Source organism: Oncorhynchus gorbuscha, linkage group LG05 (assembly GCF_021184085.1).
Source record: "Oncorhynchus gorbuscha isolate QuinsamMale2020 ecotype Even-year linkage group LG05, OgorEven_v1.0, whole genome shotgun sequence".
NCBI lineage: Eukaryota > Metazoa > Chordata > Actinopteri > Salmoniformes > Salmonidae > Oncorhynchus > Oncorhynchus gorbuscha.
The window spans coordinates 55795145-55815550 of record NC_060177.1 but is presented as its reverse complement, the minus strand read 5'-3'; the positions used below and the strand labels follow the sequence as shown (position 1 = coordinate 55815550).

Genomic DNA, 20406 nt, shown 5'->3' with positions numbered 1-20406 from the left:
TCAATCATTTCATCCAAACTGCTCACGCGCATCAATGAGCATCTGTGTAGCAAGGCTTTAAAATAGAACATGGTTTTTAGGAGCATACAGTGAATTTGGAAAAAATTCAGATCCCTTGACTTTTTCCACATTTTGTTATTTTACAGCCTTAATCTAAAAACAGGTTTTTAGACATTTGTGAAAATGTATTTTAAAAAAACAACTGAAAAATTACATTTACATACGTATTCAGACTCCTACTCAGTACTTTATACAAGAAACTTTGGCAAAAATTACAGCCTTGAGTTTCCTTGGGTATGACCCTACAAGCTTGTCACACCTGTATTTGGAAAGTTTCTTCCATTCTTCTCTGCAGATCCTCTCAAGCTCTGTCGGGTTGGATGGGGAGAGTCACTGCACAGCTATTTTTAGGTCTCTCCAGAGATGTTCGATTGGGTTGAAGTCTGATTCTGTCTGGGCCACATTCAGAGACTTGTCCCGAAGCCACTCCTGCGTTGTCTTGGCTGTGTGCTTAGGGTCATTGTCCTGTTGGAAGATGAACCGTCGACCCAGTCTGAGGTCCTGAGCAGTCTGGAGCATGTTTTCATCAAGGATCTCTCTGTACTTTGCTTTGTTCGTATTTCTCTCGATCATGACTAGTCCCCAGTCCCTGCCGCTGAAAAACATCCCCACAGCATGATGCTGCCACCAACATGCTTTATCGTATGGATGGTGCCATGATGCTTGGCATTCAGGCCAAAGAGAATATTGTTTCTCATACTCCAAGCGGGTGGTCATGTGTCTTTTACTGAGGAGTGGCTTTTATCTGGCCACTCTACCATAAAGGTCCACACTCCAGTCCAATTTGTGGTGGTAATGCACCTTAAAGTTGGTTGCCAACCGCGATATAAAGTCAGAATAAGATGAATGAAGGAGGAGAGATTACTAGAAACAAACTAGGTTTACCCTTTTAGCTGTGGATTAATTGTCGTAGTAGAGGACCTTGTTCATTTCAGGTAAGATATCAACCCGGGCCTCCCGGGTGGCGCAGTGGTTAAGGGCGCTGTACTGCAGTGCCAGCTGTGCCATCAGAGTCCCTGGGTTCGCGCCCAGGCTCTGTCGTAACCGGCCGCAACCAGGAGGTCTGTGGGGCGACGCACAATTGGCCTAGTGTCGTTAGGGAGGGCTTGGCTCATCCCTTGTCTCATCGCGCACCAGTGACTCCTGTGGTGGGCTGGGCGCAGTGAGCGCTAACCAGGGTTGCCAGGTGCATAGTGTACCCGCTGACACATTGGTGCGGCTGGCTTCCGGGTTGGATGCGCGCTGTTTTAAGAAGCAGTACCGGAGGACGCATGACTTTCAACCTTCGTCTCTCCCGAGCCTGATGAGACAAGATAGCTACTACAACAATTGGATACCACGAAACTGGAGAGAAAAAAGGGGTAATTTTTTTTTTTAAGAAAAAAAAAAAGATAACAACCCATGTTTATAGCCCAGGACAAATTAGCTAGCTAACAGCAAGCTAGCTAAATGGCCATGAGTTTTTCATGCGTTTCATGCGTTTCGACATGTCATCAAATTAATATAGTTGGTTCAGAGTTCATTGTGATATTTCAACATGCGTGTCCTGATCACATCTGGTGTGGATGGACAAAATCAACAGACGCACGTGCGTGCCCGGTCTAGTCAGCATGTAATGGGCCAGTCTAGCGATGGTTCTGTAGGCCTACTGCTGCTCATTTCATGGCAAATTTAGCAAATAACAAATAATAGATACAAATGATATACTTACTCATGATATACTGCTGCCAGGTAAGCCTACTTTGCAGTGAACACTTAATTTGGTATTTCTGTCAACCCACAAGATGGTCACCACATCACTGGCTACACACAGAGTGATAAACAAACAATCGCACGCACCACAGACAGACAGGGGCAATATTACTAGAAATGAATTGGCAGATACTGTATTAGGTTATTAGCTTATTAAGCCAATAATGGCTCAAAAAATGTGAGATAACGTCAATGTCGTAATGTCTGATACTTGTGAGATTGGTTTAGGACAGTTTGCGGTGGAACACGTGAAAATTGCATGTACTTTCAGAATTGTTTGGCGAGCTATTCATAAGTGGGCTCCGAGTTACTGGAAGCTCGCAATCTACCTGTTGGAGACCCCTGGTGTAGATGAAGGGGAGGAGACAGGCTAAAGAAGTATTTTAAACCTTGAGACAATTGAGACATGGATTGTGTATGTGTGCTATACAGAGGGTGAATGGTAGTAGGTGCCAGGTGCACTGGTTTGTGTCAAAGACTGCAACACTGCTGGGGTTTTCATGCTCAACAGTTTCCTGTTTGTCTCAAGAATGGTCTACCAGAGACTCCCGGGTAGCGCAGTGGTCTAAGGCCACCAGAGATTCTGGGTTTGAGCCCAGGCTCTGTCACCGCGACCGGGAGGCCCATGGGGCGGCGCACGATTGGCCCAGCGTCATCCGGGTTAGGAAGGGTTTGGCCGGCAGGGATATCCTTGTCTCATCGCACACTAGCGACCACTGTGGCGGGCCGGACGCAGTGCACGCTGACCAGGTCGCCAGGTGTACAGTGTTTCCTCCGACACATTGGTGCGACTGGCTTCCGGGTTGGATGTGCACTGTGTCAAGGTCGCATTTCTCTCGACCTTTGCCTCTCCCAAGTCTGTACGGGAGTTGCAGCGATGAGACAAGACTGTAACAACAACCAATTGGATACCACCAAATGGAGGAGTAAAAGGAGTTTAACCAATACATTTTACTTTTTAAAATAATAAAAAATAATAATAATTAAGAATGGTCTACCACCTAAAGGACATCCAGCCAACTTGACAGAACTGTGTGAAGCATTAGAGTCAACATGGGCCAGCATCCCTGTGTCCATGCCCTGACAAATTGAGTCTGTTCTGAGGGGGGATGCAACTCAATATTAGGACGGTGTTCCTAATGCCTAATGTTTGGTATTCTCAGTGTATAATAACAATTCATTTGATTGTAAGTCAAAGAAGTAATAATTCATTAATAACATTGTCAAACATAAAATGATAGCATGAAAGAAGGTAGTGAATGGATTTTGAAAGTGTTTTCTAATGTTATCACGTGCCATGCAGAATTAGAACTGCACAAGTACAGCATCGCTCTCTCGCTTGGGGTTTGACAGATTCACATTCACAGCAGGGGGCCATGGCACTCTGTTCTTGAACAACTGTGCTATTTGACAGTCACCCAACCAATAATGTATTCCTCAGGTAATACAAAACATTATTCCCAGCTGTTTAGTGTATGATGGTTTGCCGTAGGGCAACAACTTATCGTGGTAATTAAGACTCCGTTTGACTTCATTTGCTCTGACAGTGTTGCGCATGGCCAGAGTGAAACAGACAATAATGAGTCCCTTGTAGGAGGATATTGCTCTTAACCCTATCAGTCCCAAGATCCCAGCAAAGATCTGCTTTTCATTTATCTGCATGTCCAGCCCTTATATTTAGCCTCACAATGAAGTGTTTGACCATTTTATTTTCAGGAAAACCAGGGCAACAAGTATAAAACAAAACAATTTGACATAAACAGTTGCATTCATGAGTTTTATTGACAATAATGAGTTCTGCCAAAGCAAATATCTGATCAAAATGAATTTATATGAATTCTGTACGTTCAGAAATACTTTGCTCGGTGAGAAATGAATATCCAACTAGTCAGCGACAACTGCGTGGAGTTTGTGACAGGGAACATGTGAGCTTATTACAGTATTATAGACAATATGTCCTGAGATTTCCGATGATCTTCTATGTAGAAGAACCTTTTACCTTCTAACAATTTTTGTGTAGCTTGTGGGCGTCATAGAGCAACATCTGTACGTGTTCGTGAGAGTTTCAGTTTTTTATAGATAGCTTTTAATAGTTTGCAGCGCAAACCATTCGGACTCCACAGACGTTGTGGTAAAAATACCCAACCTCAGGCCCCATCAGGATATCATAACCACCGATGGTACAACCCAGAAATCTGTAGCTTAAACACCCCATTTTTTAAAAGGGGTTAGAAGGCCGAAACATGCTGCCGTTACGGTGGGACTCATTGGGTTAAGTTGATTCAGTGGATGACTGCCTAAGAGTTTAAGCTGTAGAGAATCTAAAATCCATCACATATTCATTATCAATAGGAGTACATTCCTGAGGTGATGGAATTGTCCTATGGATTTTTCCAGTCTTGCCAAACAGCTTATAGCTTGAAGCAAAGTACATTTTAATAGCTGTCATTCACCTTATTTGTTTAAAGTTGACCTGGTCTATTTGCATAAATGAAGAATATTGATTACATATTTCTCAATGGTTGAAGACCATCTGTGTAGAAGAAAATGGCAACGGCTCTGATAGCTAATCCATTCGCACGATTCCAATGATCCGCATTCAGTCATCCACAAACCGTTATGGCGGAACAAATCCAAATCCCCACTTGCCCGTATTCAGAAGGCAAAATAGTCCGTCTCTTCCTGCCAGGGTAAGAGGGGCGAATTTCCCAACTATAGCCGCCACTCTGGGTGTCATTTCAGTCAAATTGAAATCTGCTCGATGGATCTTCAGTTACAGTAAAGGAATCATTAGAGGGATTTGCAAGAACATAGAATGCCATCCCTGTCATCATATTTCATTGATCCTGTTCACAGGTTTTGGGGGGCCTGAAAATCTCTTATTGATTTGTTCCAGAAAAATATTGACAGGTCTCTTCCTCTGATGATGAAGCACCCACCTAGCGAGCGTGGCAAGATGAGTAAAAACAGAGGACACATTCAGCATGCAGAAGCAAACTCCCATTGCCTCACTGGAGAAATGTGCTCCTTATGACAGAGGATGGCTAAGGTAATGGCTGGTGACTGCTACCATTGCTCATGGTAATGATGGTTTCACTGAGGAATACTGTGTACCTCTGTAACCTTATGCGTTTCTCCCTTGACTCTGCCTGGGTCCTAGGAATAACATACTCAAGCTGGCATAGGGTTCCTATTTCCCCGCTCTAAATTAGCTGTGTAGTGATATTAGCATGGAATACTGACAGATTCTTCTCTTGACCTTTAGAATACCAGCGGGAAAATCATTATTTTTAAGTGCTTACTTTGTTATTTCATGTAAGATCTCACAATGGCCTGAGACAGACTCACGTATGCTCCCTGCTGTAGAAATATATTCTACTAATTAAACTGCAAGGAAACCGCCCACATAAAGGCCTTCAATTCTCTTAGCTATCTGCTCAATTCACTTTCATTTGAAAGAACAAAACGGTGATATGTGAAGAATGGGACTTCTTAACTGACTGGCCGGAACTGCCTCAAACCCTCGTGCTCTCTCCATGAGGCTTAATCGAAAGAGAAATGCAGCTACCTTTATGTTATTAAAGAGTATGCTTCCCACATAGTAATTATGCCTTTTATAGATTCAGACTCCAAACCCCTGTTGTCCGGCAGTGAGAAGGACCTATTCAAAAGGCCAACCATTATCTGTCACTGACACATTGCATTCAGCTGGCATTTCTTTTAAAACCTCAATTAACAGTTCACGTGTACAATATTAACGAGGGCCAAAGACGGAGCGCAAGTAGCCCAATGAATGCTGGTCCTTTTCACAGCAGCAACGCCCTCCAGTTTGCTGCCTACATGCACAGTGTAACAAAGTCTAAGCAGTCACTAATCTTGGAATACAGCAAAGTAGCCTTCTTTATCACACAAATAAGGGCAAATTTAGTAAACAGAAATGTAAAGGCTGCTAATGTGTGAGATTTGTGGTTATCATTGCACTAGGAGTGTAAGTCCTTATCCCTGCATAATGCTCAGAGCATTTCATGAATATAAATATTGGAAATCCACGAATCGAAAGAATAGAAGATGAATATTATAAAAGGACAATCAATTTATATGAAACTTGCAGATGGCGTGCCTTTACTCATTTTATCTTTGTTAATGTTTTAACATTCGCCCCTCTTAATGTCTAGGCAGGTAGCCTAGAGGTTAAGATTGTTAGCTATAACCGAAAGGTATCTGGTTTGAATCCCTGAGCCGACTAGGTGAAACATCTGCCGATGTGCCCTTGAGCAAGGCACTTAACCCTAATTGCTCCTGTAAGTCGCTCTGGATAACAGCTTTTGCTAAATGACTAAAATGCTACCTACAATTCATTAACACTATCTACAATTCTTTATGCAAAATGCAGAGAACGCAACATTTTTGCTGCAATTTCGCACACACAAACCTTTAATAAATATGCCCCAAAATTCCCTAAATGACTTAATATTTTAGTCAACAGCAACACAGGCTGGCTCTTAGGAATTATCTACATAGCCTGTAGACATTTCCGTATCTGCTGAGAAAACCTTTCAAGCTGGTGCTCTTCCTACAATATCCTAACTTTTCTGGGTTTTGTCCACAACCATTTTTTAAGTGGCTTGCAGCGTTTTTGAGGGTCTGTGGGGAATTGGCACTCGTGTTTGTTTCGATGGAGAACAATATTATATACTGATTGTTTCCAGTTAACAAAAGCCTGGTTGACTGCACAATGGATCATGATTAGATTAAAGCTGCACTGTAAGAGCCCTGTCCTCCATTACAGCCTGTTTTATCTCCCTGGACAGTGCCAAAATGGGACACTTACATTGTTCGGTCAAGTATCCTCAGTGAAAGACACAGGGGAGGTCTGTATTTGTCAAAACAGCTTACTGTATGTAGCCTACTGTAAGTCCAAGTGTAACTCCGTTCAGATAGGCCTGCTTTAGTGTCCTAACATTTCACTTGAACCCTCTATTCTCGATCACAGGCATAGCGACTGACATACCTTGACTGGTGCCATAGGAAGTTAGCTCCTGGTAAAAGTGACTTCGCCACAGTTGAATATAGCATATGGTGCGTCAAAGCTTTTGACTACATTAGAGCTTGTGATTTGATTTGACATCAGCTGCAGTGATGTCTTGAAACATTCATCATGCCACGCTTATGACAATGTGAAGTAGGCTTTTGAAGGACTAAGGTCTAAGTGAAATATTACCTCCTGGATTGTGCAAGTGGCTGGCTCCAGGCCATTGAACGGTGGGTTTGAAACCTAATAATACGATAATATGGAACACTTTAGGTGAAAACCAATCGCGCACCCCTAACAGGTCTTGCTGCTGTAATTGCATTATTGCTCCATTATTTCACAGAGAATAGAAAGCATATATTTTTCATCAGGGGTATCAATATACAGTGCATTTGGAAAGTATTCAGTCCCCTTGACTTTTTTACACCTTTTGTTATGTTACAGCGTTATTCTAAAATTGATTAAATATTATTTTCCCGCTCATCAATCTACACACAATACGCCATAATGACAAAGCAAAAACAGTTTTTTAGAAATGTTTGAAAATGTATTAAATACTAAAAATGGAAATATGACATTTACATAAGTATTCAGACCCTTCACTCAGTACTTTGTTGTAGCACCTTTGACAGTGATTAAAGCTTTGAGTCTTGGGTATGACGCTACTGTCACGACTTCTGCCGAAGTCGTTGCCTCTCCTTGTTCGGGCGGTGCTCGGCGTTCGACGTCACCGGTCTTCTAGCCATCATTGATCCTTTTTTCATTTTCCATTGGTTTTGTCTTGTCTTCCCACACACCTGTTTTCAATCCCATTCATTACCTGTTGTGTATTTAACCCTCTGTTTCCCCTCATGTCTTTGTCAGAGATTGTTTTATTTGTCAGTGTAGTGTGATTGTTGTATAGGTGCGCGTCGGGTCCTCGTACCCATGTTTGTTTGTTTATGTACAGTTAGTGTTATGGAACATACTCGTTGGACTTTATTAAAAGACTCCATTTTACACTCCATTTGACTCTCCTGAGCCTGACTTCCCTGCCACCTAGTACACCTATGCATGACAGCTACAAGCTTGGCACACCTGTATTTGGGGAGTTTCTCCCATTCTTCTCTGCAGATCCTCTCAAGCTCTGTCAAGCTGGATGAGGAGCATCGCTCCAGAGCTATTTTCAGGTTTCTCCAGAGATGATAGATCGGGTTCAAGTTCGGACTCTGGCTGGGCAACTCAAGGACATTCAGAGACTTGTCCCAAAGCCACTCCAGCTTTGTCTTGGGTGTGTGCTTAGGGTCATTGTCCTATTGGAAGATGAACCTTCGCCCCAGTCTGAGGTCCTGAGCGTTCTGGAGCACTTTTTCATCGTGTATCTCTCTGTACATTGCTCCGTTCATCTTTCCCTCAATCCTGACTAGTTTCCCAGTCCCTGCCACTGAAAAGCATCCCCAAAGCATGATGCTGCCACCACAATGGTTCAACGTAGGGATGGTGCCAAATTCTTACAGATGTGATGCTTGGCATTCAAGCCAATCTTGGCTTCATCAGACCAGAGAATCTTGTTTAGTTGCCTTTAAGGCTAACTCAAAGCGGGCTGTCATGTGCCTTTTACTGAGGAGTTGCTTCCATCTGGCCACTCTACCATAAAGGCCTGATCGATGGAGTGCTGCAGAGATGGTTGACCTTCTGGAAGGTTCTCCCATCTCCACAGAGGAACTCTGGAGCTCTGTCAGAGTGACCATCGGGATCTTGGTCACATCCCTGACCAAGGCTCTTCTCCCCCGATTGCTCAGTTTGACCGGGCGGCCAGCTCTAGGAAGAGTTTAGTGGTTCCAAACTTCTTCCATTTAAGAATGGCCACTGTGTTCTTGGGGACCTTCAATGCTGCAGAAATGTTTTGGTACCCTTCCCCAGATCTGTGACTCGACATAATCCTGTCTCGGAGCTCTACGGACAATTCCTTCGACCACATGGCTTGGTTTTTGCTCTGACATGCACTGTCAATTGTGGGACCTTATATAGACAGGTGTGGGCATTTCCAAAGCATGTCCAATCAATTGAATTTCCCAAAGGTGGACTCCAATCACCTCAAGGATGATCAATGGAAACAGAATGCACCTGAGCTCAATTTCAAGTCACATGGCAAAGGGTCTGAATAGTCACAGCAAAGGGCTGAAATGGAAACACTTCTAAAAACCTGTTTTCGCTTTGTCATAATGGGGTATTGTGTGTAGATTGCTGAGGGAAACAATTAATTTAATCAATTTTAGAATAAGGCTGTAACCTAACAAAATATGGAAAAAGTGAAAGGGTCTGAATACTTTCCGAATGCACTCTATCCTGTAGCAGGTGCAGCATACAATCCATGAGACTTTCCTTCTTCTCTGCATTTTTTAAAAAGAGACCTAGATGATCATGTAGCCACTGTATCTAATTAGATCTAATTTGCTGATTACGTGTTTGTTCACGAACAAAACATTTTTTTTAAATCAATGACATATACAATTCATAATAGCAGAGTTATTCTGTCTGTATATGTTTATTGTCTATATATTCTGTGTTTTGATTCAGTTTACTGCTGCAACACCATTTCACCAAATCAAATTCCGTTTCTAATTCTTATCTATGCACATACATGCAGATCTCATTATGCAAGTATCTATCTATATGGTACAAGACCATTTTTTAATACAATTTATTCATTGATTTTAGTCTCACCTTCGGTCAGGCCCATGTGGATGCTCCAATAGCTCTGCAGACACTGAAGCTCTTTCTTCATGCCCCTTTTACATCGACAGTCATACAGCGGGCTGACCAGCAGCACCTCCAGGGCAGCCTGGCACTCCCTGTTGGCCAGCATGGTGTCCCTCTCTCTGCCCACCAGGCACTGACGCATCACCCGGTAGCGGGAGCTGCACTGGGGGTTCTGGTTGCATATGTCACTGGCCCTCACGCAATCCAACCAGCCATGGGCACCCGTCCCAACCAGGGCCGATGAGGAACCACCCCAGGAGGACACAACCCCGTCTGAGGGAGGGAACAGGAGGCTGTTTCCATTGGTTTGACATATGGAGTTACACATGCATGGGAATATATGATGGATTTACTGTGTCACTGGTGCAGTATGAGCATTTCATAAGGTAAGGCAGTGTTTGCTAAACCTCTTCTTGAGTACCTCCAGGCGTTCCATGTGTTTGATATATTCCACAACTAGCACATCTGACAAAATTGACTCAAGAGTGCTAGTACTGGAACACATGAAAGAAGTGGAATAGCTGTGGGGTACTGTAGGAAACACTGGTGTAAGGGATTTCTGATCACTGGATATTTTGTTTACGAATATGAAACACGCAAAGAATACATACATACACATATGGTATAAGGAAATGCAATTAAATAACCTTGTAATCAACCAGCGGACAAAAGTGGTTGCAATGACGCCATTCTGATGGTTCTTCTGATGCCTTGTTTGGGTTGAAATATTTGTATAATAGTTTTCTGACCAGATATGGCATATTATATTTAATGTCTCAATGTTGTCATGAAAAATACATCTTTGGTCGTAATGTATTAGCTACAAAAACAAACAAAAAATCAACCAGAAAATTACATCATTATGACATTCCATGCCAAATGTTGTCCACTAGGAACTATATATTGGTCCTAAACCGTCTTGAGTATTGTCACGCCTTGGTCATTGTATTTTGTGTTTTTGTTATATGTTTGGGTAGGCCAGGGTGTGACATGGGTTTATATGTTGTTTTCGTATTGGGGTTTGTATTATTTGGGATCGCGGCTGATTAGGGGTGTTGTTAGGCTTGGCTGCCTGAGGCGATTCTCAATCAGAGTCAGGTGCTTATCGTTGTCTCTGATTGGGAACCGTATTTAGGCAGTCTGAGTTTCGCTTTGTATTTCGTGGGTGATTGTACCTGTCTCTGTGTTGTAGTCACCAGATAGGCTGTAATTAGTTTCACATTCTGTTCTGTTGTTTTTGTATTTAGTTTCAGTTATTTCATGTACCGCGTTTTCATTCATTAAAGTCATGAGTAACCAACACGCTGCATTTCGGTCCGACTCTCTTCTTTCAACAGACGAACGCCATTACAGAATCACCCACCACTCACGGACCGAGCAGCGTGTAAACTGGCAACGACGTGGAGTATACGACGTGGGAAGAAATCGACAGGTGGGCGGCCGACCCAGAGAGAGTGCAGGCGCCCGCCTGGGATTCGCTTCAGCTGTGCGAAGAGGGCTACAGGCGAATGGAGTCAAAAAGGAAAACACGGCGACGCAGAGCGAAAACCGAAAGTAACCCCCAAATATTTATTGGGGGAGAGCGCAGAGAGAGAGTGGCTGAGTCAGGGTTCAGACCTGAGCCAACTCTCCCTGTTAATCGTGAAGAGCAGTTGCAGTGGGAGAGGCTGCACCACTTGGAGAATTGGACATGGTAGGAGGAATTAGACGGTAAAGGACCCTGGGCTCAGCCTGGAGACTATCGCCGTCCCAAGGAAGAAATAGAAGCGGATAAACCGGAGAGGCGCTGGTATGAGGAGGCAGCACGGCGACGCGGTTGGAAGCCTGAAAAGCAGCCCAAAAAAATTATTGGGAGGGGGCTAGAAGGGAGTATGGTTATGCCAGGTAGGAGACCCGCGCAAACTCCCTGTGCTCACCGTTGGGCTAGAGAGACCGGGCAGGCACCGTGTTATGCTATGGAGCGCACGGTGTTTCCAGTGCGGGTGCAGAGCCAGGTGCGGCACATACCAGCCCTTCCTATTGGCCGGGCTAGAGTGGGCATCGAGCCAGGTAAGCTTGGGCAGGCTCGGTGCTCAAGAGCTCCAGTGAGCCTGCATGGTCCGGTCTATCCGGAGCCACCTCCACACACCAGTCCTCCGGTAGCAGCACCCCGCACCAGGCTTCCTGTGCGTGTCCTCGATCCAGTACCACCAGTTCCAGCACCACGCACCAGGCCTCCAGTGCGCCTCGCCTGTTCAGCGCAGCCAGTGCTTTTCTCCTCTCCTGCGCTGCCGGAGTCTCCCGCCTGTTTAGCGCAGCCAGAGCCTTTCTTCTCTCCTGCGCTGCCGGAGTCTCCCGTCTGCCCAGCTCCGCCAGTGCTCCCGTCTGCCCAGCTCCGCCAGTGCTCCCAGTCTGCCCAGCGCCGCCAGTGCTCCCAGTCTGCCCAGCGCCACCAGTGCTCCCAGTCTGCCCAGCGCCGCCAGTGCTCCCAGTCTGCCCAGCGCCGCCAGTGCCGCCAGTCAGCCCAGCGCCGCCAGACAACCAGTCTCTTCCAGATCTGCCAGACAACCAGTCTCTTCCAGATCTGCCAGACAACCAGTCTCTTCCAGATCTGCCAGACAACCAGAATCTTCCAGATCTGCCTGTCAACCTGAATCTTCCAGTTCCGCCAGCCAGCCAGGATTTACCGGAGCCTACTACCTGCCTGAGCTTCATCTCAGTACTGGGCTTCCTCTCATCAGTACTGGGCTTCCTCTCAGTACTGGGCTTCCTCTCAGTACTGGGCTTCCCCTCAGTCCCGGGCTGCCCCTCAGTCCCGGGCTGCTTCGGGCCCGAGCTGCCCCTCTGTCCCGAGCTGCCCCTCTGTCCCGAGCTGCCCCTCTGTTCCGAGCTGCCCCTCTGTCCCGAGCTGCCCCTCTGTCCCGAGCTGCCCCTCTGTCCCGAGCTGCCCCTCTGTCCCGAGATGCCCCTCTGTCCCGAGATGCCCCTCAGTTATGTGGGGATCTGGGTGAGGACTATTAGGCCATGGTCGGCGGAGAGGGTGGATTATCCCGAAGGGGAGGAACAAGGACATTAATGGAGTGGGGTCCACGTCCCGAGCCAGAACCGCCACCATGGACAGACGCCCACCCGGACCCTCCCTATGCTTTTGAGGTGCGTCCGGGAGTCCACACCTTAGGGGGGGGGGTTCTGTCACGCCTTGGTCATTATATTTTGTGTTTTTGTTATATGTTTGGGTAGGCCAGGGTGTGACATGGGTTTATATGTTGTTTTCGTATTGGGGTTTGTATTATTTGGGATCGCGGCTGATTAGGGGTGTTGTTAGGCTTGGCTGCCTGAGGCGATTCTCAATCAGAGTCAGGTGCTTATCGTTGTCTCTGATTGGGAACCGTATTTAGGCAGCCTGAGTTTCGCTTTGTATTTCGTGGGTGTTTGTTCCTGTCTCTGTGTTGTAGTCACCAGATAGGCTGTAATTAGTTTCACGTTCCGTTCTGTTGTTTTTGTATTTAGTTTCAGTTATTTCATGTACCTCGTTTTCATTCATTAAAGTCATGAGTAACCAACACGCTGCATTTCGGTCCGACTCTCTTCTTTCAACAGACGAACGCCGTTACAAGTATGTAATAAGACCTATTATAAATGCAGGCTACTGTGCAATTGGAAACTCAAACTCCTTACAATGCTGCAATCTCAGCAGGCAGAATTTGGCATGGGACATAATAATCACATATTCTGGTTGTAAACTACATTTCTGGCTGTAGAAACGTCAGATTACCAGATTACAACGGCATCAAGTAGTCTGAGGACAGACTTCATATTTTTGTTAACCAGATTAGAATCAGTTAAATGTGTTTTGTCTGGTCACTAAAGAGATGTATTAAAAACGTAATTTTGAAATCAGTATAAAACACAAACATGACGTCATTGCAAACGGTTTTGCCAACTGGGATGAAACAGGTGTAAGATTTTCTTTGACAAATAGACCCAGGAACAGATCGAAATATATGATAGTTGTTTGACAAGTCATTTGTTGTTTGACATGTTGATTTGTATGTAGGCTATGACTAGCACACACGCATTTGATGCATCAATTAGTTATATGATATATTTCAGTCTATTATCTGTTATGCTTCATGATATTTTGCCCATTATTGGCAAGATATCAGATCTGATTGGTCAAGACCAATAATTTGGCAGAATATCAGAATTGGGCTGTCTGTGCATGGTCATTGATCCCAATGCACTTACCTTCAGAATATTAAAGTGTTCCATATTGTTGTTGTGTATGGCAGTCAAATCAATAACAAACACAGGGAGAGCAAAACAGAGGCTTATCTATTGAATGGCATAGACAAGGAAAGATACAAACACTGACTCCTATTTAGATTGAAAGACTGACATGAGCGATACCTTCAGGTAAACCTGCAAACTGCTAAGGGAGATATTGCTATAGACTTTGCAATTGGTTTAAAGTACAGGGAGTATGCAGTACAACTAAATTATGCATATAATCACTATCAGTAACTGATTAATTGAGCAGCTTCTACCAACAAGACAGATCCCCATCATCATCATCATCATCATCATGTTTAGGCTATGCATTAACTTTATGAGTTATTTCACTTTCTCAACCTTAATCAAATAGGCAGACGAGATGCGAAAAGACAATTACAACAAGCACTAACAACAAGTTGGGAGTATAGGTCAAATATTGCACCTAATAAGTTCAAACGTGCATTCTATAGGTAATTAAGGAAACAATGTAAATGTTTCCGACAGTAAAATGTAAGATTCATTTCACAATAAGTAGGTTAAAAAACACCTCAAATGAAAGAGTCCTTCTGAATGTATAATATTCATAATATTCACAACAATTACAAAACTATCCCCATGCATGTCGTGCAATTGAATAAATGGTTTTGTCTGCATTTAAAACTTAAATATCATCAGAATATAAATGTCTCACCTAATAGAAAAAGAACGAGGTAGAAGAAATAAATCCACATCATGAAGAATTGGTAGCCTAATTAGATTCAAGGTCAAGAACCTGTGAAAATGAGGATCCGATTTAATTTCTTCCTTTTGTAAACGTGTTGTAATTCCCTTTCCAAATAGTTGGTTCCGTCGTAACTACAACTGGGAGAATTTAAATATTCGCGCAAAAAAAAATACAATTTAGGCTACGGAACACGCCTTCACAATTTCCACTCTCATTAATCCAGATTCCAGATTCGAAAATACACAAAAATGACTATCTCAAAATCGTCTTGGTAAAGTAATTAAATCCCAGTCTGTGAGCAGCTATTTCATAGGTCGTAGCCTATATATACACTGTACATATCGAATGAACTGTGGCATCTCCGCATCAAGAGCTCTGATGATCCAATTCGCAGCTCCCACACTTGAAACGATATGCAAAAAAAAAAAAAGATTTGGCAACGATAATGATGTCAGATAACTTTTTACAATGAAATTTCTCTGGGGGAATACGGAAACTACAACTACTGTAGCCTACGCAGGAGGGATATCGCCGAGTGAAGTCTTGACTCTCCAAAAGCCGCGCGCCTCTGACTTTCTGAGTATCGGCGCTTCTTTTGGAGTGTTCTGGCATCACAGGAGTTAATTTCACGAGCTTCGGGAAACCAGCAGAGGGCGATGCTGACTCACTCGTTTACTGGGAAAACTATGAACAACGCTATTTATGCAAGAATATGGCTTCTGCCAAATTATTATGAGAGGACTCCATCTTCTGGTTGACTGCTCGATTACTGGCCTACGGCAATTATTTTCAGTAGATTGTGACATTTCGGGAATTGGCTGTATGTATGTCATCAAATTAATTGTTGTTTTAATGCTTCCACAATTCCCTCATGCACCATAAAACGAGCATCCTCTTTAAAAAAAAGTCAAGACAGGGCATTTGCCTGTTCCTGCACATCACAGAATGTGTTATACATGTTATGTATTTGTCAGGTATATTCATGGGATCACATAAACCCTACTTTTACCATGTCAATGCCAGTTCATAACATGTAGGCCTACATGTCTAACAGAGTTATCAAATGCAGACCTCTCAGATGGCAGAGATAACAACAACAGGCAAATTCATTTCCACTATATCCCATCATTACACTACATGGGACGTTATATTCATGGTCTCAAACCAGGAAGTAAATGTTGAGGCACAAAACCTACATTTTTCAAAATGTCTTTCACTAATGACTGTTGTGCTTCATTGCTTAAATAGGTTCTGGCCATCATACATCTTTACAAATCTTGAAAACAAAGTCTATTTAGAGACAGGCACATTGAAAAACTGCATGGCCAGTGCCTAATAAGGATGATAAACTGTCAGATGGGCATGTGTTACAGGGGCAGCACTGAGCTAGCCTGCACGTCACTTCCTGGACTAGCTCAAACTGTGCGTTTTATGTCTTGAAAATCTCCCCCATGAGATGCCATGTTGGTCGTTAAAATCGACTTCCTTGACTTCAAGTGTGCCATTGAGTATTCACATAGAATTGAATGGTGTGATGTCATTGATGGGTTTATCAATATATATATATATATACCATCCACACTCTTGGAAAAAAAACACACACTATCTGGATTCTAGAACGTAATTGGGTTCTTCGGTTGTCCCTAGGGTTGAACATTTTGGGGAATATTCAGAGGTGGAAACTTTCCGTGGAATTAACGGGAATATATGCAAATTAATATTAACCATTTAAATGTAGATGTTTTTCACATTGAATCTATTTACCATATCATAAGTAGATGTAATTGCACATGATTAAATCCCTCCAATAGAAAAAAAGTATAATTTAGTTAGGAATTGTACTTTAATTAAATGAGTTGACTCTTCACATGGGATGATTTCACTGAACAAAAAAGGGAATATTGAATGATCCCCAATGATCCATTGCATCTGTAAAGCTTTGGTTGTCTTCCTCTCAGGCTTCCATGTCTTCTCCCTGGACCTCCTCAATGTACACCTCTTGAACATCAGACTCTGAGGCCTCATCTTCACTGTCACTTTCCAAACTTCTTAAGGATGGCTCATTGTCAGGCTCAAAAAGCCTCAAATTTGCCTGGATGGACACCAATTTTCAACCCTTCTATTGGTCAGCCTGTTGCGTGCTTTGATGTGTGTGTTCCCAAAGAAGGACCAAATGCGCTCTGAGGCAGCTGATGTTGGTGGAATTTGGAGGATGATGGAGGCAACAGGGGAAAGAGCCTCAGATCCACAAAGTCCCTTCCACCAGGTGGCTGATGAGAAAGATATGTTGGCACGACTGCCATATTGCATCTCCATCCCAAAGCCCTTGCTTGGAAGTGTACCTCACCAGACTGCCAGCATACTTGGGGTCCAACATGTACGCTGCGGTGTGTGTATGGGCTTCAGGCAGATGTCTTCACTCTATTTGATATATTTCAGAACTGAAGTTCCCTCTGCTTGGAGCAACAGTGAAGTGGGCAGGGCAGTGCAAATTTCTTCTCTTACATCTGCAAGCAGAGTCTGAACATCAGACAGGATGGCATTGTCTCCCTTAATCCGTGCAATGGCTACTGCTATAGGTTTCAAGAGTTTCAGGCTGCTTACCACTCTCTCCCAAATACATCATCCAGGAGGATCCTCTTGAGGGGGCTGTCTATATCAGCAGAATGTGATAAGGCCATTTCTTGGAGAGACTCATTCCCCTCCAGGAGACTGTCAAACATGATGACAACACCACCCGACGGGTGTTGCTGGGCAGCTTCAATGTGGTGCTCTTATTCTTCTCACTTTGCTTGGTGAGGTAGATTGCTGCTATAACCTGATGACCTTTCACATACCTAACCATTTCCTTGGCTCTCTTGTAGAGTGTATCCGTTGTTTTCAGTGCCATGATGTCCCTGAGGAGCAGATTCAATGCATGAGCAGTACAGCCAATGGGTGTGATGTGAGGGTAAGACTCCTCCACTTTAGACCAAGTTGCCTTCATGTTCGCAGCATTATCTGTCATTGTCTGTCATTGTCTGTAAATACAATTCCATGTACAGATAAATAGTTAAGCAGTTAGATTAAACAACTCCTTTGTATGATAAATGTTTAAAAATGAAACATGTATTGAAACAGGTGAATTAACACTCCTCAGTTAGCAGCCTCAAGCAAGCTAAACCCCACATGTCAGCAAAAACTGACAGAGATTGTTAACAAGGTATACATGATTTAAACACACTTTGCTGTAGGCTACTATTTACAAGTTAACAAAAAATGATGTATGTCAAATAAAATATATTCACCCCACCCAGTATTGTAATCAAAACTTAGCAGAAAGCATGTAGTCCTTTGCTCAGACAATGTGGTTGGTTGGGCTCAATAGCATCTCATTAGTGAGCAAGATCTTGAGAATCAGCTGTACATGTGATGGAAGAGAGCACTACACACATGATGGAAGAATGCACTGTGCATGCAGAGGGTTGCAATTCCATTGAATTGGGGAATGTTTAACCAAAATATGCCACAAGACCTAGAATTGCCTTGTGTATCCCACAAAAAAGGTTCACTGTTATCAGCTAACCTTTTTGATGAATTATAAGAAAAATTCCCAAAATTCACGGGCTTAACTTCCCATGGAAAATTTCCAGGACAGTTTCCAACCCTTTGCAACCCTGGTTGTCCCCATAGGAGAACCCTTTGCATAACCGTTTTGTTTTAGTTTTTTGCCTAACCTATTCCCCAGAGGGTTCTACATGGAATCCAAAAGGGTTTTACCTGAAACCAAAAAGGGTTCTACCTCGAACCAAAAAAGCTATCCTATGGGGACAGCTGAGGATCACTTTTGGAACCCTTTTCACTGAGAGTGTATGGTATTAGCCCTAAATTGAAAATCAGTGAAAAAATCAGTTCTCCTTTTCACCATAAATGATCAATTTATATGATAATCCTGCACACATACATCCTTTTCATACAGTGCTCTGTCAGGTTATCTGCCTCCTTTGTGGCAGTTTGTTGAGGTCGACATGGTCTACCAAGCCTCTCTCCATGGGTACTGTATATAATCTCCAATGTAGCATTGCAAAGTATCTGCATGTCAAATTTGAGAGAAAGCAGGACTCGGATGTTGCCTCATGCACCAGACTCATAGGCTAGCTTTCCCACAATAAGACTAGGATCGGCACGACACAGACCATAAATCAGGGGAGTCAATCTCAATTCCTGGAGGACAGAGTGTCTGTTGGTTTTCACTCCTCCCTTTTTTCTTGATTTATTAATTAAGCCTGTGAGACCCAAGCATAGATCCAAATGGAGAAAATATGTTCTATCTTTCAGAAATACTTGTTATAGGCTGGTTATGAAAATAATCTGTTTTGTACATTTCTAGTTTGCAGAACAATTCACTGGGAATGTTGCAATGTGATTTATTAAAGAAAGCAGTGAAATGTATTAAAGAAAGCGGTGAAATTGTACATGTGATGGAAAATATTGTCTTATGGTACAAACATTAAACAGAAATAACGAAAACCAGCAGACACTTGGCCCTCCAGGAATTGAGTTTGACACGCCTGCCATAAATTAATCCGAGTATGAGAATGAGTTGTTTTTCTCAAACGTTTCTCCACCACGAAGTGTGAGTGATATAAAGTGAACATGGAGATGATATATCATCTTTGAAACTTGTCCCCTTAAACATTCCTTTAAAAATGTGATCTGAAAAAGGCAATCAAATGTATTATTGTTTACAAAATTCAACCATTTTGCTATACACAAATTAGTGCCAAATGTATTCAAGGTCGATATAGGAGGTCCCTGACGGCCCCTCACACCAATGTTCCTGCCCTTTGGATAGACTACTAATTAATTCGAATTTTGGAGTACACAGAGAAGTTATGCATGACTGATTAGATCAGGTATTATAGGGTAATTAATAGGCAACCTAGGGAGGCCTGGCTTGAATGGAAAATATGATTGAATAGATCACCATTTGATACTTGGACGGCTCTTTAAGGCTTCCAACTCTCACTCAATACATGTGCAACCTGGTGGACTACATTCCCTCCAGTGACCAGCTAAATTATGACATTGACAATGAGAATGACAAAGTATTGAGAATAGAATATAGTTATGTTATATATAGTCCGAGTCGGTATTAACAACACAGGGGATTTCTCATAGACCGTGTTTATGAGTGCCTGCTCCTTTATCTGGTGACCGTTCACCCGACTCCCTCGGGAGAAGAGAGTGTCAACGTCCTCGTCTCCTGCCTTTCGGGCAATGCCCTGGAGTGGTCCAACGCGGTCTGGGAGGGTCCAGACTAGGCGAGGGACCATTACCCAGAGTTCACCCGCCACTTCCGGGCTGTGTTCGACCACCCACCAGAGGGCAGAGCGGCGGGTGAACGTCTGTTTCATCTGAGGCAGGAGACGAGGAGCGCACGGGATGGAAAGACTGGGCCCTGATGGACCACTATAGGTGTAGCCTGCGAGAGGACGTCCGCAGGGAGCTAGCTTGTCGAAACACCACCCTCACTCTGGACCAACTGATAAACATGTCCATCAGGCTGGACAACTTGCTGGCTGCTCGAGGGCGTCCAGATCGGGTTCTGTTCATTCCACCCCCCAGCACTCCCACTCCGACACCCATGGAGTTAGGGGGTGCTGCAGCTAGGGCGACCGGAGAGGGCACACAGCTGACTGGTGCTGGAGGAGCTCGTGTGGGTGTCGAAAGGGCACCAGGCTCACCCAGAGCTCCCTGTTGGTCATATGTATGTGTTGATTTCCTTTCCTGAGCTTTCCCTTCATTCCCAGCATAAGGCACTAGTAGATTCAAGTGCAGCATAGAGTTTTATGGACCGTGG

The 20406-nt window shown here is 43.7% G+C and overlaps 1 protein-coding gene across 1 annotated transcript in view; it reads right to left on the bottom strand.

Annotated features, from left to right (window-relative positions):
• Positions 1-15120, bottom strand: part of LOC124035156 (GDNF family receptor alpha-2-like) — a 78407-nt gene extending 63287 nt beyond the window's left edge. Inside the window, exons 1-2 of the mRNA XM_046348577.1 lie at positions 14532-15120; positions 9551-9859 (exon numbers count right to left, since the gene is read on the bottom strand). Of these exons, the coding sequence (XP_046204533.1) occupies positions 9551-9859; positions 14532-14574 (352 nt within the window). The 5' untranslated portion in view covers positions 14575-15120. The remainder of the gene's footprint in view (positions 1-9550; positions 9860-14531) is intronic.
• Positions 15121-20406: the final 5286 nt, after the last annotated feature.